The sequence below is a fragment of the Mya arenaria genome, chromosome 6 (genome assembly GCF_026914265.1).
Source record: "Mya arenaria isolate MELC-2E11 chromosome 6, ASM2691426v1".
Lineage (NCBI taxonomy): Eukaryota > Metazoa > Mollusca > Bivalvia > Myida > Myidae > Mya > Mya arenaria.
The window spans coordinates 21,979,427-21,994,871 of NC_069127.1; the positions used below are offsets into that span (position 1 = coordinate 21,979,427).

The 15,445-nt window shown below is 31.6% G+C and overlaps 1 protein-coding gene across 4 annotated transcripts in view; it reads left to right on the top strand.

The window, feature by feature from the left end:
* Positions 1-15,445, top strand: part of LOC128238284 (uncharacterized) — an 88,435-nt gene that overhangs the window by 66,765 nt on the left and 6,225 nt on the right. For 2 of the 4 annotated variants that reach the window (XM_052954027.1, XM_052954029.1), the window contains 2 exons: positions 4,365-4,403; positions 13,626-13,707. In XM_052954027.1, coding sequence (XP_052809987.1) covers positions 4,365-4,403; positions 13,626-13,707 — 121 coding nt within the window. The remainder of the gene's footprint in view (positions 1-4,364; positions 4,404-13,625; positions 13,708-15,445) is intronic. The other 2 variants (XM_052954026.1, XM_052954028.1) reach the window with 1 other exon arrangement.

Here is a 15,445-nt window from a genome sequence, read left to right on the forward strand (position 1 = left end):
TAAGGGTTACTTTTCATGCGTTGCGGACAACTTCACATTTTCCTTTATTTAGATCGCAAGTTCCATTATTTACCTTTCAGTAGTTTCCGAGTTTTACTCCAATGAAAAATTGATGGAATACTACTACTACTACTAATAATAATAATAATTATAATAATAATAATAATAATAATAATAATAATAATAATAAGAAGAAGAAGAAGAAGAAGAAGAAGAATTATTATTATTATAATTAGCAAGATCCTTCAGGTATAGCATTTTGCAACTGTTTTATTCACGCGAAACAATTCAACCGTCGACATATTTATTGTTTTAGAAAGGCTCGTTGTATTATATCATAAAGACATACTTGATTTGCATCCTATAATGTTTCTAGCATCATGCCCTTGTTCTCTTCTTGTTATATCTGCATTGAAACAAACTGTGAAGCAGCGTTTGCACGGAGATAAAAACCTGGCAATGACAAGGAATTTATATACATGCAGTCAATATATAATATACATTCAACCAAAGTGGTCAGCTTCGTAGGCGTCAGATCGAAAACTGTCCATTAGTTAAAACCCAAGATATTTAAATGCACGTAGAAAAAGTAAAGACGCACGCGTATAGAAAGACATGTAACGTTTCTAATAATCATTGAGTTTCATGTTTATACTTTAAGCTACTTAGCTCGTTTCTGTAGTTTTTCACATAAGAATCAATGTTCGACTAAGATAAAAAAAAACAATTACAAAAATCGTCAGCGTTTCCTGCATGGTTCATACAACAAAAGCTTCTAGCCAATTCAGTAGGAACTTCAGTTCAACCTTTAATGCCAAGATCTCATGCTTATTTGTTTATAATATAATGATGAGATAAAAAAAAAAAAGAAACTTACACACACGTAGCTCTTTATATGACCTAAATAAGTATAACTTAATCACGGTTGATGAAATGTCTGTATGTATGTTTGACCAAATGTGCCATTTTCCGCTCTTTAACTCAAAAATATCATCAATTATTTTACAAACAATTCCAACTTAGTCCGATGGCATTATCAACGAGAATTATGGTCCTACAATTGTTAAAATTCATATATGCGTTTTTACCCTTGTATTTGCAGATTTTAACTAATTTTGCTAACACCTTTGCATTTTATCTCGGGCAAATGAATTTGCCTGACATTGCTGTTTGACCGATGAGTGTTCAAATTGTGTGTATATTTTTGTATATATCGGTCGAAAAAACGTGTTTTTATATTGAGATGGATCAGTTTTATAGTATATTTTCTCTTTTATCCTCAGTAATATGGTAAATGTTTTTTTCGGCGTCTTCTAATTTAAAGAGGATGCTCCGAGCCGGTAACTTTTTCTTTTCTTTGTGTTGCCATCTATTTCCTTAAAAAGTGTTTTATACTTCTAACAAATATTATGAAACCACAGACAATGTATAGATACATCAGTTCATGGCAACTTGGACATATTAGTAGTCCTACAAAAAATGGATACAACTACAACCAATAACCTACTGATTTGATTTAACAAACAATCCATAATAATCACAATATATGCATACAAAAATTAAAGTCATATTGGCATAAATGCATATTTAATGATTTATACTTTTTTAGTTTTGTTTAAAGCAAATACGTTGGATAATTATTGAATATTTTAATAACCAAAGTGGTATTATATCATATAAATTATTAAACATGCACTAACTTCTTTACAATTACCTACGAATAATCGTAAATAAAGAATTAGTTATTTCAGAACTCTTATGACTTTAGATAGGAACACTGTTCAAAGTCCAAAAATTAGATTTCGCGGGTACACATAACCAAAACCTAAACACATTAAAATAATTGCAATTTAACCTACCTGTCAAAATTTTGCAGACGCATCCTCAAAATGCAGTAAATGTAGACAAACAACGATTTGCAAAGTTTATTGTTTGTCACCGGAAATAACGTATGTGCTAAAGCTTGACGCTACCACTTTGTTCTTCTCGTTGTCCGACACGATGAATATTGTCTTGATGCGATTTAAACATTTGTTTTACTTCAGATTTAAACATGTGTACTAGAAAATGGTGAATAATAATAGCGAAAGACAGTAAAATAAATTTACAAAACTTTAAACACGATTTTATCGAAATTGAAATTGCCGACTTTGTACCCATTTCTACAGGCATCGTTTTATTTTAAAAACAAATTGCTCGAATTGTGCGTCAGTCTGTCTGTCATTTCCGTCACAAATCTGATTTTAAATAATTTGTTTCAAAAGTTCACCATATTGAGACGATGTGCAGGTAACAACCAGTTTAGTTCAGGACCAATGCCACACTTAGCGGTTAAAGATAATATGACTATATTTCGTGTCCGATCCATATCTCGTTAACCATTTCAAGGATTTAAAAATAATTACCTATACAACTGCACCATATAAGGACGATGTGTAGAACGCATGCTGAAACCAGCTCGGTTAATGGTCAAAATCTTAACATGAGGACAAAGTTCATATTATAGTCATTATGAACTATGTTTCGTGTCCACTCCATATTTTGTGAACTGCTTTAAGGAAACTAAAATAACTATCTACAAATGTTCACCATATTGGTATGATGTGCAGAGGTCTTAGTAAAACCAGCTTAGTTTAAGGTCAAGGTCGAACTTTGAGGTCAAAGGTCATTTGACTATATTTCGCATGATTTTTTTTAAAAATTACTCCCTAGGAATAATAAACAAATTGTAGCGATATGGAGAGTGCATGCTACAACTAGCTGGCTTTAAGGTCAAGGTTAAAAATAAAGTTAAAATATTGAATGACTATAATATGACAACATTTCGTGTCCGCTCAATATCTCAAATGTCGTATGACTATAATATGACTTTATCTTGTGATCGCTTCATGTCTCTTGAACTATTTGAAGGACATTAAAATACCTCACCACAAATATTACCAGTATGATACAATGTGCCGAGTGTAAACAAGCTTAAGGTCTGGGTCATAACTTAAGGTCAAAGGTCAAATGACTCCATACTAAGACGCATGTTAAATTTACCTCGGTTTAAGGTCACGAGCGCACTTAGAGGTCAAAGTTCATGTGACTTTAGTATTTGTCAGCCTCATGTCCCTTGAACTTCTTTAAGGATTTTGAAATGACTGCCAACACATGTTACTTATGTTAAGTGGATGGGCTAAACGCATTTTACAACCAGATCCGTTCAAGATCAAGGTCACACTTAAAGTTCAAAGGTCATTTGGCTATATTTCGAGTCAGCTACGAATGATTTAAACCGCTTCATAACGTTACATATCGTGTCAACCTCATATCTCTTAAACTGCTAGTCAAATGGGATGGCGTTAAATGAGCCAAAAGCAACCGTTTGGTTCGACTTAGTGTTGACGGTCATGTCCATTGTTCAGTCTTTGCAGGTTTGCTTTAACGTTGTCTTACTAGTTCATATTGCAAACATACTGAAACATGTAAAATAGTCGAGATTATATCAGACTTGGCTTGTAGTTAGTATGTTTTGTTAGCAAACAGTTAAACTTGTTGTTATCTTAAAAGGTATATTTTCTGTCGCTAATTATAAAATAATAACGCTAAATCTGCCATCCAAAGTTAACGAAACAAAAGACTGCATGAGCGATATTTGGTATTTTCTAATCAACAATGATGAAAAATGTGAATTTGAAAAATGAATAGAAAAAAATCACCTTTGACGACTTCAAATTTATAGCAAACATAGTTTTTGTAGATTGAAATAATGCACATATTGGAAATGGTAGTAAACTGGTAGTCTATTTTATAAAAAATATCACATTTCAGTATTGAATAGTTAAGATAAATTTGTATTAAGATATTTAAAGGTTGCTTTAGAAACGCCAACAATCATATGTCATCAGCACAAAATCCTTATAGCATCAATGTTTCAGTCGTTTATAGAGACCATCGGGTCCGAGTGATCCCAATGCACAAAAACTACGATGCCTGAATGTTGTTTCAATTACGGGATATATGTTTCATGTCGGTCTAAACAAATCGTCATTCTTTTTTAGCTTAATCATAAAAATAGTGTGTGATAGCGATAACTTTATTCGATCGTAGGAACCAGCAGATCAATATTTTGTACATTTTCAACATTTATCTTCTATACATTTGTATTATTTCTCTGGCATTTAACCTATAAATTGAAGCAATCCACATATTTAAGCTATAGTCTTTTTGTGCAGATCAGACGAAATGATTCTGCTTGCATTGAATAGCTTGAACCCAACGTATTACACAGCGCAGGCATGTTCTTATTAGCTATCCACTTGAAACGTGTTGGTAGTTGTTTCAGTTTTATACATCGCATATTTCTTTTTTTTCTTTTTCAGGACAAGCAACGTCTTCTCATTCAAGCCTGCATCCATCAGGTATTTATAATTATGTCTATAAAGAACATATAGATAAAATAACGAAAACGTTAAGAAACAGGTAAATTATAAAGTTTTCTTTTTCTTTTTTTCCTCAATTTATTTTTATTTAACAATCTATATGCATTTTACATTTCATAGTAAATCATTACATAATACAAAACTTACAAGCATGATATACCAAAGCAGTTAATTTATGTACCAGTAATCAGTAATAATTAAAATACTACGAATGTACATATAAATCAAGAACGACTGAAAAAAAAGGGAAAAAAGGGAAGAGGAAGAGAAAAAAAATTATCATAAAACATGCATGTAAAAAAAGATATAATTATTTATATGATACATTGTATTATTCTTTTGCATGAAAAACTTGAAATCTGAAAAGTGTAGTTACAAGAACAAATTTCTTACAATTGCCCAATCTTTTTTAAATTCATCTGAAATATTTGTATGTTCATAAATGGTCCATGCTAACTGAAGGCTATTTTTGAACCCAATTACTGTTAGAACACACTTTTTTCTTTTACACAGAAAAATAAATTTCTTATATTCTAATAAAAGTATATCAAATTTGAAATTATTGTTTCCAGAACCTGACAATACAAACATACTGTTAATGACAATACTTGAGTCATTAATATTCAACTTATGTACCATATCCTGCAATACCGGCTGTATTTTATTGCAATCCCAAAAGAGATGTAAAAGAGTTTCTTCATGGCATTCACAAAAGGAGCAGATATCATTTTCAACCAGCTTCATTTTATATAATAATGAGTTTGTTGGTAATATTTTATGAAGAACTCTTAATTGTAACCATTGAATATAAGAATCTTTTGTACACTTAAATACACAACTATCGACATTTTTCCAGTTAATATAGATATTTTCATATTGTAATAACCATTTTTGTTGACTTGTTGGAATTTCATTATTATTAAAAAAGATTTTATATAGAAATCGGTTTACATTTTCTTTTGTCAAAATTGGGTTTATTAAAGTGTTCATACATCGGTTACTACATTCTAAAAAGTTAAAGTCATTAAGCACAAATTTAGAATGCCTCATATAGGCCTTTATCGCAGAAATTAATCCATTATAGTGTAGGAAGTTGACCTTGTTATCAATTATTGCTTCAATTTACATCAGGCTATATATATTTCCATTGACATTAAAAACATCTTTCACACAACGTAATCCCTTATTGTATAGGTATGAATAAATACATAATTTCCATTACCAAACTTGTGGTTGTAAAATAATGGCATATGCATAAATTGATTAACATTGTCTATACAAAACTTATCTATATATAACATATATGCATTAATAACATCTTTCCGGAATGTGTTTGACATATTTTGACAAATAATTTCACAAATTTTCTTTCCACAATTCAACAATTTCTTTACATCAAATAATACAGACATTAATTTAAAGCATTTACTCTTTCCATTCAATATACAATTTCTAATCCATTTTATCTTTAAGCTTTACATATAACTTGTAACATCAATCATATTAATACCCCCCTCTGGAAAATCTTTTTTTTAAATGGTACTATTAATTTTTGCTTTTCCATTCCACACAAACTCAAGGAATAAATCATTTAACTCTTTAAGAAAATCATTTGTTGGATTTGGTAAACTAAAGAAAAGGTGTGTAAATAATGGAAGTAAAATTGACTTAACTACCGTATGCCTGCCAATTGGTGTGAGTTTCCTTTTTTTCCAATACATAATGCTGTTTTTAAATTTTAACAATTTTTCATCCAAATTTATCTTACCCATTTGATTTAAATCCACATCAAAATGTAACCTAAGTAATTTGAATCTAGTATCTCCCCATGACAGTTTAAATTTTGTTTTTATGGATCGTAATGAGCATTTTAGTGGTCCTATCCAAACTAATTTGGTCTTACCATAATTAACTTTAAGCCCTGATGATTGTGAAAAATGATACAACAAATCTACCACCGTTCTCACTGTATCCTCAGTACCATCTAACAGAAGAGATGTATCATCAGCAAATTGTGAGATCTTATATTCCTCACCATCAATAACAATACCTTTTACAGTTTCATTGTTTCTTATTATAATTGCCAGAATTTCTGAACATAAAATAAACAAATATGAAGAAATAGGGTCCCCTTGTCTACATCCTCTTCCTATCTTAAAAAACTCAGACAAGTGTCTATTTAATTGGATCGCAACTTCAGTATTATACATAAAAAATTGTTATCCATTTTTAAACATATCACCAAAATTGAACAGTGACAAAGTCTTTTCAATAAAATTAAAAGATATGGAGTAAAACGCCTTTTCAAAATTAATCAACATCACAAGGCGAGGAATTTTTTTATCATCGCATGTTTTCATAATATCATACAACAATCTTGTGTTTTCACTTATATTTCTACCTTTAATGAATTCTGTTTGATCTTTTGAAACTAGGTATCTAAAACATTTTTCAATCTGTTGGCTATATTTCCTGAAGCTATCTGGTAAATAACATTTAAAAGAGTAATAGGTCTCCAATTCTTCGAAAACTGTTTAGGCTTACCGTCTTTCGGTATACATACAATTGTTCCCAATTTGATATTTCTAGAAAATGAATTAGACAAAAAAGCATGATTAATCGCTCTTAAAATAAACTTCCCAATATCTTTCCAAAACATTTTATAAACATTTACGGTAAAACCATCACAACCAGGACTTTTATCATTTTTCATTTGTTTGACAGTATCTGAAACCTCTTCATATGTTAATAGTCCCTCTAAAGATTGTGACTGCTGATTGTTAAGTACATTAAAGTTGCAATTATTAAGTTCAGTTTGTATATCAAAGTCACATGGTAAATTTTCATTTAAATTAGGAATATTATAAAAATTATAGGCTTCTTTCAAAATTTCCTCTTATTCCAAAATATAAGAACCATCTTCTTTTTCAATAAATGGTATATGCTTAGCAGCAATAGTTCTTTTTTCTAAATTGCAAAAATAAGTAGAAGCCTTTTCTCCATTTTCAATCCAATTTGCCCTAGATCTTATTACAAATCATTTTAGTTTATTGTTTCTTAATTCACTAAGCTCTGTCTCTAAAATAAGTAGTTGATCTTTATTAGTATCTGAAAGATTTTTTTGTAGTTCAAAAAAATCATGTAGCAACATTTCCTCTTGTCTATTTCTCTCTTTTGATTTATAACTAGCATATGATATAGTTTTACCTTTAATTTCCATTAACATAGTTTCTAGAAATAATTCATCATTTATAACAAATCTTATTTCTGATCTATCCATTTTTAACACAGCCTCACAATCATATACTGGAACACAATATTGTATAATAATCTCATAAATTTTTCTTTTTACAATGTTTAAATAATCCATTTGAGATAAAAGTGAGTTATTAAATTTCCAAAGGCCCTTGCCATGCTTAGCTTTTGAAAAATATAATTCTGAAACAATAATTGAATGATCAGATTTGTAGCAAATATCTGTATCACACTTTCTAACATAATTCACCAAATTATATGTGATAAAAAAAATCCAGTCTACCTTGCTGAAATGTGTTCAATCTCCTCCATGTATAATTTCTAGTATCACCATGTAATTCTCTAATGTATCTAACAAGCCTCTCTCTGACATGATGTTTAACAATCTCTTTCTAGCTCTAACATTGTTATTTATAGATTTGCAATTATTCTAGTCCAACTCTGGATTTAGCACTTAATTATAACCTCCACAAATTATATACTTATCTACATTATTAAATGTATCTATTTTATCAAAAATCATAATAAAGAAATTAGGACAGTCATTGTTTGGTGCATATATATTAGCTAACAAGAAAACCATATCATTGTACAATAATTCAATCATAACAAAATTTCCACTATTATCTTTTACTACATTACAAATTTTCACATTCAAATTTTTCCTAATGAAAATAGCCACTCCTCTAGCATTAGATTTACCATGCCTAAAATAACATTCTCAATTCCATTCTGAATATATTGTTGTCTCCTGCTCATTTGTAAAATGTGTTTCCTGAATACGGGCTATATCAACTTTTTTTCATTGAGTAAATTTAGTATATCAAGGCGTTTTTAGTATGGTTAAACCCGCGGCAATTAAAAGAATACACTATTAAATTAGACATCAGTATAAGTTGTGTATACATACTCATTCAGACATCTATAATAAGTGTAACTACATTTTATAACAATGAACTCAACAAACATTTTTATGTAAAAAATATTCATACATTGCATGTTAAAATTTACAACAAAAAGGAACATAACCAAAAGGGCAAATTTGAAAGCTCAAGTTTTTATTATTACATAGAACTATGTGTATATTATTTACATGAACATAACTTATAAAAACTTTAATGACTTAAATAAAGTCCAAACTCAAAGGTCATTATGTATGACAAACACTTATCAACACCTGATAATTGCTGTAAATAGCATTTCTGTATACAATATATTGAATAAAGGATCAAGTATTTAACAATATGGCAATCACTGACCGATCACATGGCAGCATTTACCTGTTGGGGTTGGGTTTTAGTTGCAAACATACGTTAGTTTTTATCAACGGTAAAAAGTATATATATCTAACAAAAACATTTCTTCTTTACGATATATGACATTTGATCTATTATCTTGAAAGTAGTTTTTCACTCCAGGGTCTAATACGAGAGAACCAAAAAGCAACATTAGATTACTAATGTATGCATAACAGATATCTTAAATACTTTACACTTAAAGCTTCCCCGTTAGTCCTTGGATGAAATAAATATCGATGAAGTATATACCTTTAAAACAACAAGAAAAGGGCATCAGACCAAAAAATGATTTTGATACCAAATTAAGAAAAAGGAAGACATTTTCAGATATTACCAGGTCAGTAGTGTAAGTATAAAAAAAAAGAATAAGCTCAGATATAGCTTCATTTTTGGCCCCGCTTCATTCTAAAATCAGCAATTATCTCATTTATATCATCATAAATATCAAATTTAACACGCTCTTGTTCGCGGGTCTGTCCATAAACTGATCCATTGAAAAACCAGCCAGTCTCTATTTGGTCGTGGTCATAAAGTCTGTTTATCAGGATGGTGTTGCGGCGTGTTACGTCATCTGTTACAAGGTGCCCTGATGTACAAAGTTCCTTCCTCTTTCTCATGACACGGTTTTTTACACTAGTGTTTATGGTTTTAACGATAACCGGCCTTATCCCATCCCCTCTGGTTGGTAGTCGGTGTATCGCCAGGATCTCTTCCCTACGAATCGCGGTACCCTCACCCTTCAGAATGTCGCCCACTTTCTCGACAAGCTTGTCCTCCGTCTCACCCCGCTCCTCACTTACCGCCATCATCTTAAAATTTGTTTTCCGTGAATATTGTTAATTTTGATTTGCCATCTTAATTGCATCTATGCTTCTTGTTTCGTTAAATTGTGCTCTTACTATGAGGTCGTCAATTTGCTTTTTGAACTTTTGGGTGTTCGTTTATTGTTTATTTGCAAGTTTTTTATCAAATTCTAAGGACACAATTTTATCATGAAACTGTTTACATTGTTCTTGTATCTGCTCTGAGACCTCTTTTTTGGAGTTTTACTTCGAGAGATTGCATTATTGTAGTGACTGTTCCGGTAATCAATTTTCAATGTCATCTTTTTTCATTATATCATCTCGCAATTTAGTTATTTCACCTGAGATTTCATCTAGATGTATGTAAATGGCAGTTATTTACCCACACTTTCGTTGCTCACCTCCGAAAATGACCTTTTATTTGGTGGTTCTGACTGTACTTTTCCTTTAATTGTCTGTTTTGATTTCAGCGGTTTTTTCCCACTCATGTTGATTTTTCACTTAAGAGTTTTGACCTTCAAAGTGTCCACTTTATAGGTATGTTATCCTTGATCTCTAATCCCATGTAACACTGTCTACATTTGTTTAGCACACTGCCCCAGGCGTTGGTAGTTTTCATGTATTCCAGGTATTTGAATTACTCAGGTGTGAAAAAGACAAAGAAAATTAACATTTCTCCTTTTTTCTTCTCACTTGTAAAACTTTTTTAATTTAATTTTTCATATTCACAAAGCCTGACTTCTAAAAAACATATCTATATAAAAATTGTCACGTAAGTCCATTTATTTCCCATGTAATAAGTGAAAAACTTAGAGAGAAAATTTTCACACCACCATTATCCTGTGTTACCTTGTATATTATGAAATAATAAAATAATAAATATATATCAAAAAGGTAACATCTGTTCATGAATTTAATTTCCATCACATGTTAAAGTATGGATCGGTATTCCATGAACATCGAAAACCACAGCTCTATAATTGCAATATGTCTATACTATCAACGTAAAAGGTATTTTACTTGACCAGAACTTCCGCCCTTTTTTTCTCCAAGATCATGGTACTTGAAGTAGTGTTGCACCAAGCTCGCATCTGTGTCTGCTCCCTTCCCTGACAACTCTGTGTCATCCAAAAAACATTACACTTGCTTTCTTGAAACATTTAGTATATAAAGGATCTCAAATGAGTGTTTTTTGTATCGAATCTATTAAACGAGCTCATTTTAAAACGATGCTCTGTCGAACTGCGTGGACTGAGCATTTTGCATGGAAGTAGACGGGGTATCGTTACTGGAGTACTGATGTTGGATATTTCCTGTTTTTGATATTGCTTTATGTGGCCATAGTTGTTTATGTATGCAATGTTATTGTGTCATGCGTAATCTGGTTTACAAGAACGTTGTTTTCATTCAATTTCTGGAGAAAGTATTTTCTGGGCCTGTGATCTAAGAGACTTTTGTTTGAATTAAGCCCTTTGCCATTCGTTTCGTCGTGAAGCTCAGTTTGTTGATACCGACTTGATTTCTTTTGAAACATCTCTTCTGATGATCTAAACTATACAAAGCTCATAATTGCATTAAAATAACTGCACATTTGCAAATGAAACCTACCAGTAAACATTCCACATCCACGAAAAGCTGTAATTGTAGACAATAATCGTTTTGCAAAGTTTCTTGTTTGACAATTAACACCTGAAATAACGTATGTGCTCAGGCTCGTCTGTACCTTTTTTTCTGATCGTTGTCGGACACGATGAATATTTTATTGATGCAGTTTTAACATTTTTTTACTTCAGGTTTAAACAATTGAGCGATGAAACGGTGAATAATAATAGTACAAGTCAGTTAAATTAATTTACAAAACTTTAAACACGTTTTTCTCGAAATTGAAATTACCGACCATGTAACCCTTTCTTAAGGCATCGTCGCATATTGTTTTTGCTCGAATTGTCCGTCCGTCCATCCGCCTGACCGTCACATATCGTATCTGCTCCCTGTCTCTTGAAACGCTTGAATGATTTGAAATAACTTGTTTCAAATGTGCACAATATTGAATCGTATTTAAACAAATAAAAACTATAAACAATAACCGCTCGGCTGACGGCGCGCTAAACAATGAAATTGGCGCTAAAAATAGCGCACACCTTGGAATTATGGGGAAAGCGGGACGTCAACAATTATTTTTATACGTTTGAATGTATGAATAAGAAGAACGTTGTTGTCCTTCTTTTCGATATTATAACCAGAAGGTGGCGTGCTAATAATTTCTATACGGGTAGTTTTATGCGCTAAATAGTCATTCGGCACGTTGACTGGATGCATCGCAATTTATTTAAAAAAGGTATTGGAAATCAATTAAGTGAACATTAACACAATAACTCTCATTCCTTAAATGAACTGTCTTTCGGCAAATGGCGACAATTTCCCAATGAAAGCAACATTTTCGGATATGGTCAGATCGGGAATCATCACATAAAAATGAACATGTAAATTGAAAATTGTTTATCTTGTTGTTTTTTGCAATGTGTCAGCAGGCCCCGATAATATTCAATGAACATGTTAAAGAGTGTTAATTTATAATACGTTTAATGTCATTAGTGTTCCAATTTTGCGTTTAAAACGGATTTGAAGTGATTGATTATATCCGGAATGTTTGTGTCGTAATTTGATAAACTGCCTCTAGTTACGGTCGGGTCTTTCTATAAATGACGTGAGATAGTCATGAGAATACATAACTATAACGTTATATTAAATTAAATGAACTACTCTGTTAACAATTCTTGAATGAAATAATAGATAGATAGATAATGTTATTCCCCGAACTGCGGAGCCTTCTACTCAATATGTTTAACATTGATCTTATCCGTGATAATTGCTGATTTATTTAAAGCAGAAATCATGTAAAAGGATAAGAAATTAACTTTCAAAACTATAGTACTGAAGTATGACGCGCGATGTTTGGTATTGGGACACAACCTTAAATACAGAAATAGTTGCTCCACAGATAGAATACTCAATACGGATTGCACACAAAAGTGTGCCTAATAACTGGCATAATTAATGTGTTTCTATATCGTTTAAACGTTATAAATATTGAAAACGATGGTGTGCTGTTTGGTCATAGAAGAAAGTTCATACTTTCAGTGTAATCTCACAGTTGCAGATTAATCATAAATATGTTTAGACCATATTAAGCTTAATTATCTCTAACAACGGCAGCAATGGTAGAAAGCCAAAAACCTTCCTGATGCAACTTCGCTTTCACTAGGTATTCTGATTTTCGCTTGATATATAATACATAATGTATTGAAGAGGTTTTGTCATTATAGGAACGTTTTCCTTGACAAAAATGTGCGTGTTTGATTGATTATTAAACATTTGGATTTTAAAGCATAGACATAGTTCAAACTTCCTTTCAAGCGCTTTAAACACAGTAACTTCAAATCGATATACTTTCATAAATGCAAAGAGTTTTTGACAAATCTGGGCATAGTGGAACCTCGTAGTCAGAACGATTCTAAAAATTCTTAAAAAAATATGTCGCATTAAGTTCTCCAGCTTTAATTAATAGCAAACCTACGTTCATGTTTTCTTACGTACGTAGTCCTTCAATGAACTTCCACAGTGCCGAATGCAAACAAAAAATATTAGCGATATTTTGGCGCTTTTTACTAGAGGATTTGTAGCAACGTAGATATTTATTGAAAAACCCATTTATAAAGGCTACCGTTTTAACTGTACACAAATAATATGTTGTATTTTATCATTTAAGTCAAATAAGTAACACATAATAATGCAATTAAATTAGATATCATATGTTAATCATAATTTACTGGTACACTTTTCAGACTCTGTCAAAATGGACAAAAATGAACCTAATCCGGAAGAAGGTCATATCAGTAATCCTGGAAAAACAGATATTGATTTAAGGTAGTTTAACTTGCTTTAGTTCGTATTGCAAATATAAATCATTGCATAAGAAAATGTCGAAATTGCTTAACCATTTACAATATTTGATTTGACATCCGACTCGGCATGTAACATATGTTAAAATAAACCGCTTTAAAACAAGACTGTATTAAGACTCTAGCTGCAACATATCCGGTCCAAACGAAAAACAAAGACTATAGATTAATGTCAACATTAACACAATGTTGACATAAATCTATAGACTTTGTTTTTTGTTTGGACCGGATTTGTTGTAGCTAGAGTCTTAATACAGTCTTCCAATCATTGATCATACTGGTCTAGTTATTTTTTCTACAAATTTGAAACAATTAATTCATTTCATAATTAACTGCGACAATCAGTCTGTCTTAGTTGCTTAAATATCGAGCCTTCGATATTTTTTGTCGAGTACTACTGAGCCGGGATTCATAAAACATCTTAAGTCATTTTTTAACAATCAATTTCCTAAAACTTTTATTGTCACATTCAAAAAAACGTTTAAGTGTTTTTAACATGTGAGTTACTTGAATGTAGATCAATATTTATATGAAAAACTAAAAATTTAAACTATATCAAACCAACTCGGACTGGGCTTAAGATATTTGTTGATATTGTTACAATGCACTGTTGTTAAATTAATATAATATTATACACATTCTTGAAACCAATGCAAAAAAACAACAATCATATCAAAGAGAGTCAGATTTGTATTGCACATGCCATGCACTAGGTCCAAATACGTGAGGGTATATATTATCTGCCAGATCGTTGCGCCCATTGTTAAATATGACTGTGTCAATCGTATGCCACATTCTTGGTTACCGTGTTTGTCTTAGAATGCTTACCGTCGTTTTATTATTTCCTGGCGAATTTCCATCTTCCCCAAAACGAACAACACTTAAAAAACTTGATGTCCTCCTTTTTTAAATATGTTCACGACCACCCGCCCCCCACCCCAACCCCCACTCTCAAATTTAAATCGGACCCCTTTCGATATGGAAGTTTCCCTTATTGGACGCATTAGAGACCATACATCCGCGGTAAAACATTATATTGTTCTCTCGTTCATAAATAAATGAGAAAGAAACACTTTTGGTTGTCAATATTTCAGGATGAGTTTGACCCCCCGGCAATGTAGTCTGGATCCGTCCATGCAAACGCCTTTATGCGTACATATACTTTTTCCACCTGTTAAAAAATGACCCCATTTGTGATCAAAAATTAACGACTGAACACTTTTCGACGTTATTTCGATCAAAACTTAATGTTAAATTATTGGCAGGGTCAATTCTCAACGTTGAAAAATGACCCCGAGTCAGTTCTCAACGTCGAAAGAGTGATCTATGTGGTCACTTTTCAACGGGGTCAAAATTCAATGTTACACCGGCATCAAGATACTTGTATTTACTTCTTCATTTTTTATCAACCTGAATTCATGAAACGTGCATTATAGTTTGTTATCCATTTGATCGCGCTAACAAAGTGATTCTGGGCTATTTGAAGCACAAAAAACATTTGTTATCATTCCAAATATCCAGCAAATATTAGTGACAGAAAGACCACTGAACCCGAATACCTTATTTTTAAAGCTGACGCATTTTGCAGTCGACAACTGATGTTTTCTCTTAACGTAAAAAGGACTGGGATAACTTTGCATCACTTGTTTCAAAAATAATCATTCGTGTCTAGTTTTCAATGTATCACTGTTATATATCAATGG